The 18,819-nt window shown below is 41.6% G+C and overlaps 1 protein-coding gene across 1 annotated transcript; it reads right to left on the reverse strand.

Annotated features, from left to right (window-relative positions):
* Nucleotides 1-348: 348 nt before the first annotated feature.
* Nucleotides 349-18,631, reverse strand: HPS3 (HPS3 biogenesis of lysosomal organelles complex 2 subunit 1). The gene is made up of 17 exons (XM_082321009.1): nucleotides 18,406-18,631; nucleotides 17,213-17,707; nucleotides 15,716-15,902; nucleotides 14,602-14,687; nucleotides 13,214-13,406; nucleotides 12,848-12,929; nucleotides 10,837-10,991; nucleotides 9,269-9,377; nucleotides 8,877-9,058; nucleotides 8,352-8,529; nucleotides 7,410-7,640; nucleotides 5,449-5,634; nucleotides 4,306-4,494; nucleotides 3,659-3,766; nucleotides 3,088-3,294; nucleotides 1,653-1,743; nucleotides 349-501 (listed from the first exon to the last, which is right to left on the reverse strand). The coding sequence occupies exons 1-17, from the start codon at nucleotides 18,626-18,628 to the stop codon at nucleotides 374-376; spliced, it is 3,030 nt and encodes a 1,009-aa protein (XP_082177135.1). The 5' UTR covers nucleotides 18,629-18,631; the 3' UTR covers nucleotides 349-373.
* Between the last annotated feature and the right edge of the window lie 188 nt (nucleotides 18,632-18,819).

Below are 18,819 nucleotides of genomic sequence, written 5' to 3' on the forward strand. Positions count from 1 at the left end.
ATGTCTAATTGTATTGTACAGTCTGTATTTTCTAGCCGCTTTGGCCATAAGTTCACCCTCATTGAGAAGATGAGCGATCCTGCCTAACAGTCGAATAGCTATGTTTTTACCAGTCCAACCACCATTCAGTTCTACCTGGCAGGAATTCTGGTCTCCTGACCTTTGTCAGAGTGTAATAGCATTAGCTTCAAAACAGGTGCTTTGCCTCAGACAACAGCTGTCATTCCAGAGTTGTCATAAGGTTTCAACAGAGAAATAAGGTGATTTATGTGAGGGCAGTCCCACAGTACCTTATATGTAGTTCTACTCTTTGTTTCATTTACTTTTTTATTCCAGCACATTCTTCATATTTGAGTGCATAGCAGACTTTCATCTAGGTCAGCAGCTTCCTCTGGCTGCAGTGAAGGAGATGTGGCAGGAAAAACGCTGCAGTTCCATCCTCTGGTAGAAGACTGAGGAAATCCCTTAGTTCCAGTTCCATTGCAACAACTGATAAAGTTTCTGCTCAGAGCAGAAGAGAAAATCTTGTTCAGGTATTTTGGTTTTAGAACAAAGAAATGAAAAAACATTAACAATGTAATTACTAATTGAAGCCATCAAAGTATCTAAATATTGCAACTGGAATGAAATTCGAGACACACCCATTTAGGAACAAATACAACTATAGGCAATCTCAAAAGTAAACTGAAATTAGTTTAAAACCATACCTCTGTCTTGACTCACCAGGTCTGCGTGTGGCCCTAATGCTTATGGAAGTCTAAACTAGTACTTCACATGTTTTGTATCAAATGCAAAGGAAGCCCTAGAAATCTATACTAGTACCCTAACTCAGCATTGTCAGCAAAATGCGATGTTCTGCAAGCAGCTTCTCAGACCAAGCTGTTTCACGTTATGCTCTTAAGCGATTACAGCACAGTTATTGCATGAAAACAATGTTTCAAAAGAAAACACCCTAGCACTAGAAACTAGAACTTTATGATAGAGCATGGCAACCTGGGCTGCACAACGCAACCCCATGATGCTGTTTTTTCTGCCCTGAGGCATTACACTGGCATATTTTTTTTTAAATCTATGTGCTTTATTCAATCATCTTATTCTGTCAAAACAAATAGGCTGGCCCCTCAGCTATACACAATATTATTGACTTCCTCCAAACATGTCCCAGTACGAGTACTTCAACTACCAGGGCTGGTTTCTCTACTTCTAGTAGTAACACATTGTGTTTTTTTCAGTCTATGACCTATTCATCAACATGCACTTAAACGCTCACTGGGTTATCAATAGTAGCCTGTTAGCTGTCATTGCTTAGCACCATAGAGTCACGTAGCCTCGGAAAAAAACCCAACAATTACTACCTATTAGTTCTATTTAGTAAGTTTTTTTAATGGTGTCTATTCTTGACCTATATAGAAACAATACGATTCCCACAATTTAACTGTTTTCAATACAAAATGAATGCCATGATTTTTATATGTTGCAGACTCCTGCGCTAATGACTAGAAAGCCTGCTGAGCTGTATTAGCTTTAACTGTAGAAAAAGGTCCCCTTTTTTTTCCAAATTATCATATCAGTAGTCCTTAGCCTGAACAGTACTTAGAACATCAGATGACGTACAAAGGCTTCTGGAGTTGAGTTGCAATCAATTGATTTACCTTTCAGTGCTGAAATAAGAACAGGACAGTCATTTCCAGCAAGCCTGGTTCTCTTGCAAAGTTCAGGAAGCAGCTTGTTCCACCACACAGCCTAATCCACAAAAACCCACAGCAACAGTGTACATTAACAAGGACTGCAATTAAAAGTATGAAAGACCTGCTAAAAATACACTGAACTAAGCTCTGATGTGTACAAATACAGGTAGGTTACGATGAACTCAATAATTAATTTATATAATGCTTTGAAATGCAGTGTTTTTGCACGTTTATTTTCAGTTTTCAGTGCGATCGTTTTGTACTCGAAAATTTTTACAGAGTGCCCCCTAGTGCCTCTATAGATAAAAGTTTGTAAGAGAAAAAAGTCACATAATTAGCAAGGCTGATGCAGTCAGAAAATTAAGGTTTTTCCCTCGAAACAGCTCCATGCAAAGTGGTGAATAGCACTAATATAAGAACATGGCTCTGTCTCCTGACCTAATCTGTCTACTTCCAACAGCTCCAGTAGTGAATTATATTTTGCGTATAATTTTGTTGGTGAGAATGGAGAGAGGGGAAGGGATTTCTTTCCTTCTTTTTTAAACATGGTAACTCTTCCACCTGTGTTCAGATTCAGTACTGCAACCTCACATTCAACTCTATAACTAATGTGGAAACAATCACAGAAACTATTTTCAGATCTGAATAAAAAGCACAAATCTGGTTTTGAACAGAGTTCTAGTACATCCATCTGGTAGAGGATCACCTTTGCCAACTCTGGCCAGCAAAACTGCGTACAATTAATTGAGTAGCTGTGATGGGCAATGGAAGTAAACTCCTGTACTCCTGGAACACTGGAATAAAATCAGTTCCAAAGTTAAAACTGTATAGAAGCCTAAGGGGAAAACGGGACATAAAGAACATAATCTTTCCACTGGTGCACCAGTACCATTCTGATGTTAAAAGCTCAGAAGATGTCACTAGAACACGGGAAGAACATACTTAAGTGTGATTTTATTTGAAGGACTGTGACCTCTTATCAGTTAGTTTATCACTAAAATTTCACATTATACAACACTGTCAAACAATTTTTTGTTGAGAAAATTTTTACTGTTACTAAGAAACTAGCTAGTATTTCATTTACAATGCAAAAAGAACATATTAACTCTCCCGTTTCTGAGGCACTCTGCCATCTGAAAAGACTATGCTTTAAATTTACTAGAATGAATACAAGAAGTCACAGAAGAAACTGGGAAAAAAAATGTTCCGTTAAAATCAGTGGGGACTGAATTATGGAATTTAAATGCCAAGCAAGAGGTTCAAAGCAAGCTAAGCAATTTCCTTTGTCTGAAAGCTGGGCTATTTGGTCCATCCAGAGTCCATCTGTACACAACAGCATTTTAGTTAGGAAAAAAACGAAAAACAAAAAAAGTGAACAACTTTAACGAAAGTAGCTCACCCGATTGTCATCTTTCAGCTCGTGCTGAGCGTACAATACAGCTGCATCGGGACACCTTCTGAGAAGCTGGTCAATGGCTTCCTCATACTTGCCCAGACGGGTATTGCAGAGAACGTGGATGGTGAGGCCGACGTTGCCAGCCTCTGCCAGAGGCTCCAAGACAGGCAGAATTGAAGCTATATCGATTGACTGACTACATAACAGAGACTGAAGACAAGAAGAAAAAGTATTGTTTGGATTTAAGACAAACTTCCCAAAAAAAATGCTAACCATAACCTTAGAACAGAAGCCCTTACTTATTGGAATAATTTTGAAATAATATTTCCCTTAATAAATGTTACTGAAAACTGAGAAAGCAAGTTGAGACTGGACTGCAAATGGAAATATCATTGTTATTGACATATCCCTTCAGTATTTTTTTCTTCCGTCATTTCAATGGGCCTTTTAGTTCAACTTGGATAACCTAGGGGAGAAGGAGGAGGGGAGTACGCTAGAGAAAGTTGTTCATGCATACATGAACATGTGCAGAATGGATCTACGCTGTAAACAGTAAGATTTAAGGGTTTCATACCTGCAGTTTTGAGATATCTTCATAGTAGCCTTTATCAGATGGAGATCCCACTGACATTATGGAAGTTACCCACGGGAAAATCAACCCAAAATGATTACAGGAGTTTACCTATACAAGAAAGAATTAAGTTGCAAAAAAAGAAATATTTCTGTTCATGACAGTTCCATGTGAAACCCACCACAAGTGAAGAAAATTTTACTCTCAAATAGCATAATTTAGAACAGCAGCTAGTCTTTCTTCTGGTTCATACAATTCAGTAACAAATAAACTGGAAACTTCTATTTAATTCTGTATTTCAGATTTCCCATTCAGAATCCTTTGAAATTCATCCTTCACACATTATTCTCATTTAGTCAGCTTTGTAAAATTGCAAACACTCCATCTGACAAACTCTCATGTTTCATTTTAGCCCTTGTTTCTGTCCTGAGCCGAGATTCCTGTTGGAAGTACATTTGCAAAGGTTCCCGAAGAGTAGGACCCCCCAGAGCGAGCAATACCTATTTGGTAACTGCACACTACCCTATTTGCTTTCGATCTTGCTTCTTTTAAGAGATAAAATCCCCAGAATTAAAATACTAAGGATAGTATTTGGATAGATTTTGGAGTGGCAATGCAGTCATAACACCTCCTCTGAATGGTACGCTTACCAGATCCTCTGTTGTTTTCAATGGCTTCGTCTCAGGAAGTTGCTGCTTTGATATTCTCCAAACATACTGAGAAGTAACCCTCAATAAAAGCTCCTGAAGTATTTCTTCCTGAGAGCACACTACAAGAAGAGCTTCCCAGAAATCCACCAAGAGCTGAGGAACGGCGTGTTCACTGTTACTACACAGCATCTAAGAACAAGAACGTTAGAAGACAGCAAGTTAGCGCAGACTATGGTAATTATTTGTAGCAGAAGTTAGACAGGAGGAACAGCTTTTCACTTTTACTAGAAGTAGAATTTTGGTTCCTTTTTTGTCTTGATGTATTTCCAATTGATGTGATTCTACATAATACAGTGCCAGGCAAAGTAAAAAGTTCATGGAATGATTTTAAGGTAATCAATTCTGATTTCTTCTTCAGGATTTACTCCACTGCCAGAAATGCCAGCACACTGTCAGCAAGTATTTACAGACTGCTAATCTGGAGGATTTTATATATGCCAATAGCCAAGCAGATGTCTTTGAAACAAGAATCTAAAGGCCGTAAGAGATGCTGTGTAGCTCAGTGGGGTATAATGGTAGGGCCCACAAGGGAGATGCTTTAAGGACTTTTACTTGGCTTCCAACTGGCTTTAAACAGCACCACTTATTCTAATTTGAGTTTCATGACTTGGTATTTCTGATACAGGTCTTTCACAGTAACAGATATAAGAAGAAGGTATATACCTTCATATTTAAGTCTGATTCTTTAGAATTATGTTTCAATCCTAATGAGTTCTTCAAAAGGAGCTTATGGAAGTGATTTATCTAAATTCTGTTAAATTTCAGTAGCCTTAGGAAGCCCAGTTATTAGGAAGCCATTGAAAGATCTCTGAGATCAGGATATTCTCCATTCAAATGACAGGGACAAAACAAAGAACTTAATGGCATTTTTTTTTTTTTGCTTGGTTTAACCAGTATTTCTTTCCAGAAGGTCCAGTTTCTGACTCTGTAGTCATCTATTGTGACTGGAATATATCCAACCCTCATCTCCCTCTTTCTGAAGAAATGCTGAGATGTGAGTGAAGGAGCAACCGAAGCTGCTTTGCTTACCCATAACAACATTGCTATGAGAAAAACAGAAGCAAAAAATGATCACAGGCCAACCTTGAAAAAGGTATCTGCTTCTTCCAGTTCAATTTTACTGTTCTCATGTAAAGCCACAGTGGCAGCCACCAGTAAACCAGGCTGCATCTCCTTCAGGTGAACAGCAAACTCAGTTGGAATAACAATTCCTTCCTCACGCTGTATCAGGAGTTTTGGTTGCCCAATGAAGCCGCAAGCCAGTATTGTCTACAAACACATATAAATCAGGTAAAGAACTCAATCCACATGTGATTCAACTCAGAAAACTCAGTATTTCCTCAGGCAGTGAAGTTTAGACAGATAAAATGAAGGAAAGTCAGGAAAAGGAAATAAATCCTTTCTACACTTGATAGAATAGCTCTCCAGAGACCGAACTCCAAGCTGTGCGCTGGAACAGTGACCCCCGACCAATAGGCCATTTGCCTGAACACTGAAAGTAATATGCAGTTGAAATCTGGAGTTACTGTGCGCATAAGAAAGATGGATTTCACTATGAAATCCAAGACATTCAATAGACACAGTGTTTTGAAAAATCACTGGCTGAAATTTCAATAGACTACTTTGCTAAATTTCAGTAGACTACTTTGCTGACGTATGATTTTTATTTTAAAAATACCCCTGAAACCATGATCAAAATGTGCTGCACTACGTGCAACAGTAAGCTGTTTCTGGGTATCTGAGTGCTTTTGAAGGTAAGCATGAGAAGACACTATTTCCACTTTAAAGACAGTGAGAAAACAATGCCTAAGCAGACTGAATGGATTACACAGGAACTATAAGGCAGACCTAGGAGAAAAAAAAATCAGATTTCACCCCGCTATGCATACAAACTATCATCTTTCTTTATCTTTCCCAAAGTGTTATTTTTTCTACTTCGCAACAAAATGCTTTTTAAAGGTGAGGTGCAATAGAGTATTTTTTTAAAAGGTCAGATTAAAAAAGAAAAAACCAAACCAAAACCCAACCCCCAAACCCCAGCCACTTTATTGTCTAAATAACATCCATGCAGTGGAATGTGTATGTTGGCTCACAACATGGCAATTTCACTTGATGGTGCTGCAAATGGTTGGAAAGCAGGTGGTGCTGAATGGCACTGCTGAACAGCTCTCCACAGTTCCCACCCTGCAATTCAAAACCTGCTAACTTTGAAAGCTCTCCAGGACTTCTCCTACTGAAGCACGATATCTAACTTTGGAACAGCTATCAGTTTATTTTAAAAGTTTTTAGACCTCCAATATCTCACTCTCAGAAAGAGTCTGTATTTCAAGCTCCGTCACCTTTGAATATTCAACAGTCCTGATCAACCTTAACAAGAAGTAATTTACAGACTGGTCTCAGTCTAAAACCACATGTGAACATCTATGGCAGAGACTGCTTCACTAGCATTTTTCCCCCATTGGTGTGGAATTCTTACTTTGATAGCACTGAAGTAGGTTCTGATCTGATCTTAATAAGGGTTAAGGCCTTTGATTCCACTTATAAGAAGAAAGATGGGAGATCATATACAGAAACTTTAGTTTGTGTGCACCGGGGACATTCTGCTTCAAGAGCAATTTTATAAGGGCTGTTTGCATAGAAATGGTGTTTTCATGGGCATACCGCATTAATTACAGGTGGAGGGGTGTAAAAATGCTACTATACAACCCTGCCATATTGCTGAAGAGCACTAGCTCTGCAGAGCTTGTTACACCCCAGTAAACAGCATTTAATTTATCAAGAATTAACAGCTTCAAAACTTTTGCTTATTTGGTAAGGCTCTGCCAAGGTAAGACTACCCTACCTGCAGGGTAAACAGTACAGTCCCAGTGTATGCCAGCCCTCAATTCTACCGTTATTGCAGACATTCCCTGGAGCCTACACAGCGTATCAGGAGGAACAGGAGCGACTGAAAGTTTCTTTTACTGTAAAATACAACTACAAGCCAAACCTACTGATTTGGGCCTTGCAAAGCGTGAATAGCTCATGCTTTCAGGATACTTTACCTCCTTATAGGAGTCCATCTCATGTTTGTACGTTGTCAGGTCTCCCATTTTCAGAGCCATGAAAGCCTTAGTAAGTGTCAGGACCACTGATGGCATCATCTTTTCAACTTTCTGAAGATACTTCATAGCTGTCAAAGGACATACGTTTCTCATGCAGGGGCTGCAGAGGATATGAGGCAGCTGCACAGGGTCAGCAACATAGAATATTTGGAGAACTTTATTTGCTGATTCCTGTTAAAATAAAAGCCATTTGACAGTTTAGACCTTTCCAGATATACAGTCTTCTATTGCCCAGATATACAGTCTTCTATTGCATATGAAAGTATTGTGGGGTTTTGGTTTTGTTGGGTTTTTTGGGTTTTTTTGGTGGGTTTTTTTTTTTTGGTGGTTTTTTTTTTTAATTTGTTTGTTTTTAATAAAACAGCCAAGTACAGCTTAGCTATCAAATCACAGTGCCTTTCCTGCCTCTTTCCTCCCTGCTGGTAAAAGTAAAGGATCTCTAATTGGCAGTGACTCAACCCATATTCTGGGGTGCTAGGAGAACATCCACCAGCACAGCGAATTGGTTTTACCAACCTGTACAGTTTTGCAATGTTCAAAGAAACAGTTTGTTTTGTTACAGAAATGGGAGATGAAAGAAAACTGAGGCAGAGCTTTCCTGAAAGCAAAGTGTCTCCGTGTGCAAGAGGGAACCAGATCATTAGCAACATGCATCACGATAACCAAACCCATAATATGTTGCTTGAAAGCAGCCCAAAGCATCACAGGTGCTGCTTCCTATTTTGTCAACAAATATGGGAAAATAAAAACCATGTGAAAAATAACAACTGTTAAACTAAATAAGCAGCTCAGCATTTTCAAATGGAATTTAATTAAAATTTGATACACAGTTCTTAAAATCAGAACTAAATCAATAGATTGAGAAAAAAAACTTGTTTCTACCTTACTTAATTCTTCATTTAAGTCTTCATTAAGAGAATGAGTTAAGTAAAATATAAATCCTTTCTCATATGTCTGTATTTCATCACCTTCTGAAACTAGTCTCTTTAAAACTTCAGTCATGGATAAACCTGACATTCTGTAGTATGGCAAAGCAAGGTGGTAATCCTTTGTGTCACACCTGAGGACAACAGAGGAAGGCAGAGAAGAACAAAACAACTAAGGGCAACACTTTTGCCATCGCTGTTTGTAAGAACCAAAATAATACATCAAACAAAGTTGCAGACACACCAGTGTCTGCAAATACATAGCTCATATTCAGGGTAATGTTGTATTCTGTGTTCAATGACAATAAAGACAACCAGACACTGAAGAGATGACTAGATTAAGCTGTTTTCATAGAACATAAAGATTTATATTATATATACAATTCAAACGTAAACCAGCAAAGAATGATGGATTTTTGTTTTAAGGTTACATTATTGGAAACAAAAGCTCACCTACATCACTTTGACATCTAAAACATACCTGCTGTAGCAGTCTCCTAAGAAGGCACAGCTTTCTCTGAATGCTCTTAGAAGTTCTTCTTTCTCATCTGATTTAAGGAAACTAGGGTCCATTATAGCTGCTCTGACCAGTAAGTGAGCCTCGCTTAGAAGATGGATGCAACTCTCAGTTTTTACGTTTTCGTACGTTCTACTATAATCTACCTAGAACAGACACAGGATACACTTAGGCTGCTGGCAAAAAGTAAGAATATACAGGAACAATTCTAATGAGGGCAGCAGCCATTTAAATTAGGATTATGGGCTATTCATGAGAAATACATTAAGTTATATTCAGCAATGACATGCACCAGAGATTAATTAACAGTACGTATTTTTAGTCACCAAACAACAAAAGCAGGAGTTGGGCAATACCATTTCTCTGTAAAGCTGAATGGTTGAAACAGTGTTTATAATATATAAATTCCAACCAGGCTCGGACTCAGAATTTGTTCTGGATTTGATGCTGTCAGCCTTTCTGGAACTAGAGAGAAGGAAAAGAGTTGAGTTGTCAGTGTCCAAATAAACACTATGCAGCTGAAAAAAACCCACTCACTTGACAATTTCAATGTATAAATAGGTATGTTTGCAGGCTAGTAAATGCTTGAGAGTTAAGTTGTGAGTTTAAGTTATAATGGCTAATAACAGAACGGGGATAGGCATGTTCATACACCAGGAACATCATCAAAAATATCTACTACATCTTCTCCCGGGCTTAACACCAGGTAGTATCAGATACTTAGACGAAGTTAAGTAATTCAAATTAGCTAAGATGTTTACTTACTTTCTGTAAGGACTTACTGCATGTTTGCCCCTGCAGCTCTATTACAGTGTTTGCCAAGACATGGCATAAAAAAATATTTGAATGCTTTTACTCTAACACATTGGCTAGGTCTGTAATGCCCTAAGGTTAAAACACTGTGGGAAAACACAGGCTCTTTTTGTTCTGGGTTTTTGGTTTTAACTGTTCTGGGATATTTACATCTTTATTTTCAAATGATGGTGTTAAGTAGACTAGTATTTGTTCAACTTCTGTTCTTTACAGAAGGCAAAAAGCATATCTTCCTCAAATGCCAACTATAATCTTTGAAACAACACAACTGGCAGAAGAAACTGTGCTTTATACACAGAGAACTACAGTATTTGAATTACCGTTCTCCTGGACGGGCTTATCCTCACCTTATCCTGAATAATGTCTGTTCTAGGCTTTAGGAAATACTGGCTGAAATAACTCTTCCATCAACTATAGCTGGCCCACTTTTGTTAACCAATTTGAACTGATTTTAATAAATGTGATTTCTGAATAGCTGTTTTAGAACAGCTGTTTAGCTGTTCTATGAAAAGCCCTCAAAAAAAAAAAAAAAAAGAGAATAGCAGTTCTCACAGAAACAGATAAAAAGTCACAAATGCCTCTGGCTACATACACGCTACAAGAGTATCTTGGGCCAAAGTCCGATCCTTCTTTTGTCATGGATTACTATAGTGATGTTCATAACCTTTCTTGGAAAGAAGCCTTAGCCAAATGCAAGACATTTTCATTTTGTGCTACAACACATTTTGTTAGCCTGTAGCTTTGATGATACTCCTACGTATTTTTGTTTCTCAAGATATTTTTTCTTCTCAGTAGCAGATATGTTCTTAGTAATGTTATTTTAACATTACTTATGAAAGTTAAGGGTTTTTTTACCATCTTGAGTAACTTATTTTGTTGATTTTAAGCATTTGTGACCCTACCCTCATTTCTTCTATGTCAGATAATACCGTAGAATTGGGGGGGGCAAAAAAAAAAGCAAGCTTGATTTCTGTTCTCATGCACTAACAACTAGGGAATTATTTCCAAACAGTTTTACACAGAGGAACCTCTCTTCAACTCCAACACCCACAAATTCAGCAGTGTACACAGAGCTATAAATACCATCTCCCCAAAAGACACAAATCCTTACAGCATCCTTCTTGTAGGCTTTCTTCTTTCAGTAATATCCTCCGTGTCTGCCTTAGTCAAAAGAATTATATGGTTTTTGAAGTGACAGATAGCTCTTGGTCCTATAAAAAGCTGCATTCTTAATGTGCAGACATCCAGTGTGACAGGTGGACAAGCCTGTAACGGAAAGTGAGTGGTTTGTAATTTCAGTTAGTATGTACTTTGAGTTTTTAAATTTAAAAAAAAAACGGAAAAAATGTAACCTTTGTCCGGTGATCTGACACTAAAAACATTCACTGGCTTTCCTAACTTTGAGTGCTTCACTTAAGCAAGAATAAAAATACTCACTCATAAAACTATGACATAAATCATTTAAAAATGGGTAAAAAAAATCATTTCACTCTTCAAAGCAACTACAGTTTTAGCTGTGTGTCTCAAAATAACTGAGCCTAACATGGAAAACTTAATCCCAAATAGTTTGAATTTGGCCAAGATATAAAATATTGCCTGACATGGTTATAAAAGTTTGATTTCAGTTGCTTACAAAAAGCAATTACAGATAGAAGTATTATATTTGCTTGCCTATTGTTACATTACACACCCAGCATTACATCCCCGATTTGTTCAATATGCATCTTTCAGGTAAAGCTTACCACGTCATCTATACTGGACTAAAAATGGAAAAATGAAGCAAGGCAACACAGCATCATATGTGTACCCTGCTTTTTGAAGAAACCTCAAAATTTCTTGTGAAGAGGCAGAGGGCTGCAGTGGTGACCAGGAGGCTCTAAATTGCCCTGGGCTAGTCAGAACCAGAACCAGCCAGCTCTGAAACTGATATAAAAAAAACAGTAGGAAAAATAATAATAACACATAATAATAATAACCATCATCATCACCACACTTCAAACTCAACACTGGGGCAAGGAACGCCCCTAAGGGAATGTAGCCTGTGGGCAACCCACACCAGAGCAGGTGCACCCCAGAGGGACTGCAGCCCATGGAGGACCCACGCCAGGGCAGGGACACCCCTGACGGAATGTGGCCCATGGAGGACTCGCACCAGAGCAGGGATGCCCCGAGGGCCTGCAGCCCATGGAGGACCCGTGCCAGAGTGGGTCTGCTGCCTGTGGAGGGCAAGCTGCAGCATGGACACCCGTGAGGGACTGCCGCCTGCAGACTACCATTACATGCACACCTCCTCAAACCTGCTGTTGAGGCAGGAGGCAGCCTGTTGCCTGCCTGGAGGAATCGTGATGGACTGAACGTAACCCACAATGAAAACACAGAAAGCTGAGACTGGAGAAGGGACAGGATAAATTGTGTCTCGTGTTTGTATTCTTTATCTCAGTACCTCTATGGTTTGGCTCTTGAAAATTTTATACTTCCACTGTCCTATGGTTTCTTTATGTCTGGTATCTACATGCTCAAAAGAAATCCTTAAATGCTAACTTAAAATACGCTTCAGTCTATCTTTCCTGGTATTTTTATTAATGTATATCCCAATCTTTACAATTCAATAGATTTTTACTGATAAGCAATTTAAAGAAGGGGAAAAGTCTAGACCTCCAAGAATCAAATGCCCTCCTCCTAAAAAAACATGCACTAAGCATCACACAGCAGACTTGTTCCAGTGTCTACGCTCCTCTTACAAAAAACTGTTTTTTTCAAGGGCACCTGAGAGACAGAAACATTGTCAGCTGCAATAACGGAAAACTCTGCACCCTTCATTCACATTTATACAGGAAAGCATGGAATTTACTTTAAAATGTAAGTGATTTTATAGCTTTTGATGTTTTTGAAAACATTCTACTAATGGTCTAGAATCTTAAACGGCAATGATAGACTGTTTCATTGAGACATTTGTAGACCATTAAAATACAATATGCCATAGATTGAAGTAAAATATCAATTTTGGATGTTATTTTATTGGTTCAGCCAACAGAAACTAACAGGATTTCAGAAGGAAACATAAGGAAACTAAGTGCCATACTACTACCCGCCTTCTTTTAGCGAGATAACGAGCGGTGTACCTTCACAGTCGTATCAATATAAGGATCCTCATCACGAGCTGCTGCTGCACTGCACCGCACTGTGAAACACTGCAGGTTCTCACTAGAGGGAGAGAAGAAACCACAGCAATGAAGCAAGAAAATGAAGACTCGCAAAAATCAAGTAGCCAAGACTACAGAGAATCAGATCTTTTTCCTTCATAGAAATGGGCCTCAAAGCCTAAGCAGGAGGGCACGCTGCACTATCACATGAGCCCACCCAGAGAGTTCCAGGAGGCTATAAAGGACATATCAGAGGGAGGGAGTAAAAAAGGAAAAAAAAGGAAAAAACGGCAGCAGCACAGAGAAACGTAGTTAATACTATCAGCAAAATCATAAATGTAGTACCTCGTAATGACGTGCAGGAACTGTGGAGTGAGAACCGCCTGCTCTGACTTCTCTGAATATTGGTATGTAGAAATCAGTTCTACTACCTTCCCAACAGAGTAGAGATATCCAACATGAGGTAAAGAGAAAAAGCAAAAGAGACTCAGTAGTTCGTTCTTGTTCTCAGTTTCCTCATGGCCTCTCACAGAATTTCCTAGATGTAACAATAAGAAAGGCATTTTATATACCTCATAAATCAAAACCTGGCAATTCCTTTGCAAGCCCGATGCCTAAAAGATGCTATCAAACCTGCCCAGGTTGCAGACTGGTTTTGTTAGTAGCCAGCGAAGAGAAAAAGAGCTATGTGAAGATCAGTATACTGGTCAGATCAGTACACGGGTCAAAAATTTGTGTGTCACGTTATCTCATTTGGAGGCATTTTTAACAACAGTGCGGGTGGATCACCAAGTGAAGAAATTCTATAGATGTAACAGCATCTGAGAGTCCTGGCGGATTCATCACAACTAAGCATCCACGGATTGAATGATCAGCCTGATCTTAGCCAACGACTTGTGAGCTGGGATGAATGCTCATCCAGAGCTGCAGCTGCAGGGCACCAAAATACAGGCCCCCACTTAAGGGAAAGAAAGGCTGGGAATGGCAGAATTTATTTCTAAAGCCACTTTGGCAGGTAAAGGCTGTGCTCAGATTCTACAGACCCTCTTGTCAAAGACTGTAAATCACATGAGAACAAAAGACAGCTGGAGTTCAATGGCAAGTAGCTCATTCTCTTGAGTCAGCTGCAACTTAAATGAGGCTTTGCTTGTTAGGAGCCAGACAACAACCACAAACTGGGCGAGCAGTCGGTAAAGCTGACTGATAACATACAGCATTAAATTCTTCCATGGGTCTGCTGGGGCTTGAGCTGGTGTGTATTAATGAACCCCTAAAATCTGCATTCAGCCCTCGCAGTTTTAATTAAAGCCTGGCAGAAAGGTAACCTGTATCTTAATGATTACTAAGGCTTACTACTCTGATTTCCGCTGTTGACTCATGAGAGGCAGCCTAGTATCTTATAACACTGAGGATAATTTTATTAATGCAATGTAAAGAGTGACCGTTTTGTGGCGTAAAATTAATCAGTAGACAACTGATAAAAGCTGATTTAGCCTTCCTCTTTCGGTGCGGTGAATTGATATTTTAGTTCAAGGTTTATGCAGAACTTGGAGAAACGTAAAAGACTTTTTTGTTAGTAGAAGCTCAGTTTAAATCATTGAAAAGGGAGGAAAGACCTTAATTTAAAAACAAATCATACGGAAACAGTGTACAAAACTATATACAAAGAAGCTCCTTCCTTTCCCAGGTCTCCTGTGGCAGAGGCCGTAACGCGCGGATGCGTGTCCACGTACCTGTCTGGTACACGGGGAGCAGCTGCACTGAGTGCAACTTTGTCTCTTCACAAAACCCAAAAGGCGACTGGTCGGGTGTAAAACGTCTAGAGAAAAAAAAATCCAAAACAACATGGGACCTCCGTGAGAAATTATTATGAGCTACTTTGGACAAGTAAACAGCACGAGCTATAATAGGCATAGCTGATGTATTAATACTCAACAACAATGTGCGCTCCTCGTACTAATGTAATCAGGATGGCAATGCCAAGAAGCACATGGCACAGTTAGAGACAACCATCTTGAGTTCCTGCAACCAAAAATCCTTTCTTTGCTTGCCTGCAAGCTGTGTGTCAAAGTCCTGGGGTGCATCAAACACGGCGTAACCAGCCGGTCCAGGGAGGGGATCATCCCGCCGCATCCAGCATCGGTGCGGCCTCACCTCGAGTACAGTGCGCAGTTATGGGTCCCACCATTTAGGAAGGATGTGAAGGAACGCGAATGCATCCGCAGGAGGGCAACAAGGCTGGCGAAGGGGCTGGAAGGCATGTGCTATGAGGAGCGGCTGAGGACTCTGGGCCTGTCTGGTTCGGAGAGAAGGAGGCTGAGGGGAGACCTCATGGCTCCCTGCAGCTTCCTGAGGAGGGGGCGTGGAGAGGGAGGTGCTGAGCTCTTCTCCCTGGGATCCAGGGACAGGACGCCTGGGAATGGTTCAAAGCTGCATCAGGGAGGTTTCGACTTGGCATTAGGAAGCATTTCTTTACGGAGAGGGTGGTCAAAGACTGGAACAGGCTTCCCGGAGAGGTGCTCGATGTCCCAAGCCTGCCAGTGTTTAAGAGGCATTTGGACAATGCCCTTAGTAACAGGCTTTAACTTTTGGTCAGCCCTGAAGTAAGTGGTCAGGCAGCTGGACCAGATGATTGTTGCAGGTCCCTTCCAACTGAATTATTCTGCCCTACTCAAAAATGGGCTTTCTTTGGTATCACATTATCTCCTCAGTGCAAAAAAATGCCCCCTTATAAAAACCCCAGAAGTCAAAATACCAGGATTTTTCTTTCAACAAGACATGAGCCACAGCCGATTTTGGTTTCTTGTAGTAAATTAACCTATCAAGGGGAAAACACATTTGTAATACCTGAAAAGCAGATACTGCACTTGGAAACGCTTTGTGTCTTCTGTAGGTAACTCCGTGGATTCCAGTGTGATGGGTATCTCACATAGCTTGCTTTCTTCCCCGAGCAGTTCCACTGGCTTCTGACATATGATGAACTCATCTAATTCAAGCTGCAAAGTACGTGTTGAAGGGCCTTCATCTTTTACACCTTAACAATGAAAATGCTGTATTCATTGTTCAAGCCATTCCATTTAACAGTAAGAAAATGATATGGCACAATATCAATTAAACGCTCCAATCACAGCTACCTAGCTAGCACTGGCTTCCTCAAACCATGAGATTTTGAAAACAGCTATGCTAGAAGATGAGAAGAATCCTTCATTTAAGCCTCAACAGTCTGAATATCTAAGAGTCAAGGTTTCTGAAAGAAGAGGTAAACCGTTCATTACAGGGCGAGTCCAAGGCAACCTGTGCTGCAAACAGCTGGCCGTCAAAAAACGTTGTCATTTGGTTGGAGAGGTTTTAAGAAGGAAAAGGCAGCTATGACAGAAAGTTGTTATCTTAAACTCACTTAAGTTCTGGAAAGCAAATCCTAACAGTACCCAGAAAGTAATTTGAACTTTTCTATTTAGATTTTAGTAATAAAAACAACTAGGGACAGGATGCGATTATCGGAGTTAAGATCTTCACTTAATGAAGAACATTCCAGTTTACATTTTCCCTATCTGACAAGTCTTATTTACCTTTAAATTTTTTCTAGCTAGTTTCCATTTCTAAAAGACCGTCCTTTTCTGTTTTAAGTTTCTTCAATTATAAATGAAGGATTTCCCTAAGGTTTATTGTTGTTCATCTGATACTTTTGGAATGGTGGGAATTGATTACAGATGGATTGATTTCTTGCAATACATGGGAATGAAACCTACCGAGTAAATCTCTTTCTGGGATTTCTAGGATTCTGAGGCAAGCCCCTGAATAAGACGAAGGACTGAAAAAGGAGAATTTGCTGACACCTTGTTTACGCAGGTTCTCAGCCTACTAACAGTTACAGAAGTGCGTACGCACCGCCACAGAAGCACGCTTAAATGAGTAAGCCAGTACGCATGGGCCATTTCAAGGTTCATGAGATGCCTCCTCCGTTTGGCCTCCCACTTGTCCCTCAGAAGAGACGCACTTATTTGGGCAGTGGCACTGATGGAATAATTTTTCTGAACATAGCACGCTGAGCTACTACCGCTTTGATTTGGCCCATGGTGGCACCCCAAAACAGGGACCTAATTCTATGTCTGTAGAGGCTGCGCTATCCTGAAAGTGTTTGCAGAACGATGGCATGTTAAGTGTTACCTCTAACTGCAGGTGGTACAACTTTTCATGCACTAGAATATTCAGCTGATTGATAGTCCTAAGACGATTTGGAAATATTTTCTGAAGGGCAATGAGCTTGTTTGAGCCTACTTTGAGAATAATAGGAATCAGTTAGCAGGTTCTTGGAAACGAAAAAAACTTAGTTTCTGGACTTACCTCCATCCACAGGTTTTTCCAGCGTACTAACTGCGTGTGCACATTGCTCTGTCCCGTCCGCGCTTTGCTGGACCAGTTCCAGTTTCAGGATCAGAACATCCAGCTCTGTTGTTATGGCTATATGTCTGGCACAAAACGCAACTTCAGCAGGAATGAGGTTATCAATGTGCAAAATTAAGGAGCGTTCAAAGTCTAACACAGTCAAATTCTCGTTTATGACCAGATATTTCAAGCAGAACATGACTAGTTTATTTTTGCAGCCCACGAGAAGATCTCCATTTACAGGACAACACGAAACGCACAGGGGAGGATCTGAAAGTGGCATTTCCACAATTGACATCTGTTCTTTTAAGGTTTCGCTGTATGACTCTTCCATCTTGTGACCAACCATCCGAACACACACGCGAGAACTCCCTGCAGACATGCATCTCCAGTTCACATACGCTCTTAGGAAAGTCGCTTTGCTTTTTTCTTCAATTGTCACCAGATAGTCTCCTTAAAAGAAAGCAGCGGTACTGATATATCATTAAAGAATAGATGAGGCCGGTTTTGAGCTCTTTCTTTACCTGCCGTAGTACGTTACAGAGAACATCTTAAATTCTCAACTCTTACCTAAAATTGCAAAAACAGTTGTCACCCATTTTTCTCTAATGAAATCCAAGGCGCAAGTTTCTTTGCCGGGTGGAACACACTTCACATGCCATTAAAAAAAGGACTTATAGATCTAGGTCCAGACTAACCCCTGTGTGATTCACTTTATGAGTTGTGATTACAGACAAGGTGTTTCCCCCCCCCCCCCCAATATCCATTAACGAGAAGATGTTTTGTTCTCTGAAGAGCAGGGAAAGCCATGGACTCGTGGGGAGCGGTGGGATGGGCTGGAGCCCGCCCCGTCCTCGGAAGTACCGAGACCAGCAAGGGCAGGACCCGGGCTGCAGCGGGGGCGGAGGCTGAGGGCGCCACGGGCCCCGCGCTCCCCGCCGCGCCTCAGCGAGCCCCGGCCCCGGCCCCGGCCCCCTCCGCTCCGCTCCGCTCCGGCGGGAGGCGCCTGGAGCCGCCCCCAGCGCCGCGGCCCCTCTCCCGCCGCGCCGGAGCCCGAGCCGCCGCCCGGCGCCGCCCGCAGGCCTCTCCCCGCCCTCCAGCCGGACGCGGCCCCGCCGAGCCCCCCGGCCCCGGCGGCGAGGGGCACTGACCTGCCTGGCTGTGCGCCATGCGCAGGACGGGACCCAGCGTGGCGAAGGAGCCCAGGGGGTCGCAGCGGCCCTGGTCGCCCAGGGCGAACACCTCTACCCTGCAGCTGGTCGCCGTGCTGGCCACGAAGAGCACCTCGCGGCCGCAGCAGAAGTGCGCCGGCTCCTGCTTGCAGGGCACCACTCGCTGCGACCCGAAGGGGTGCAGGTTGTACAGCCGCACCATGGTCCCCGCCCGCCTCCGCTACAGCCGCCGAGAGCGCGCCCGAGGCCTGCGGGGCCGCGCTCCGCCACGCGGCCACCCGCGCTCCCGCGGCCTGCGCGCCCGGCGCTCCCCGGGCCGGCGGGAGGAGGAGCCCGGCGGCGGGGCGGGGCGCGGCGCGGCGGGAGCCGCCTTCCCCCGGCGGCCTTGGCGGG

This window comes from Platalea leucorodia (assembly GCF_965183815.1).
Source record: "Platalea leucorodia genome assembly, chromosome: 8".
Taxonomy (NCBI): Eukaryota; Metazoa; Chordata; class Aves; order Pelecaniformes; family Threskiornithidae; genus Platalea; species Platalea leucorodia.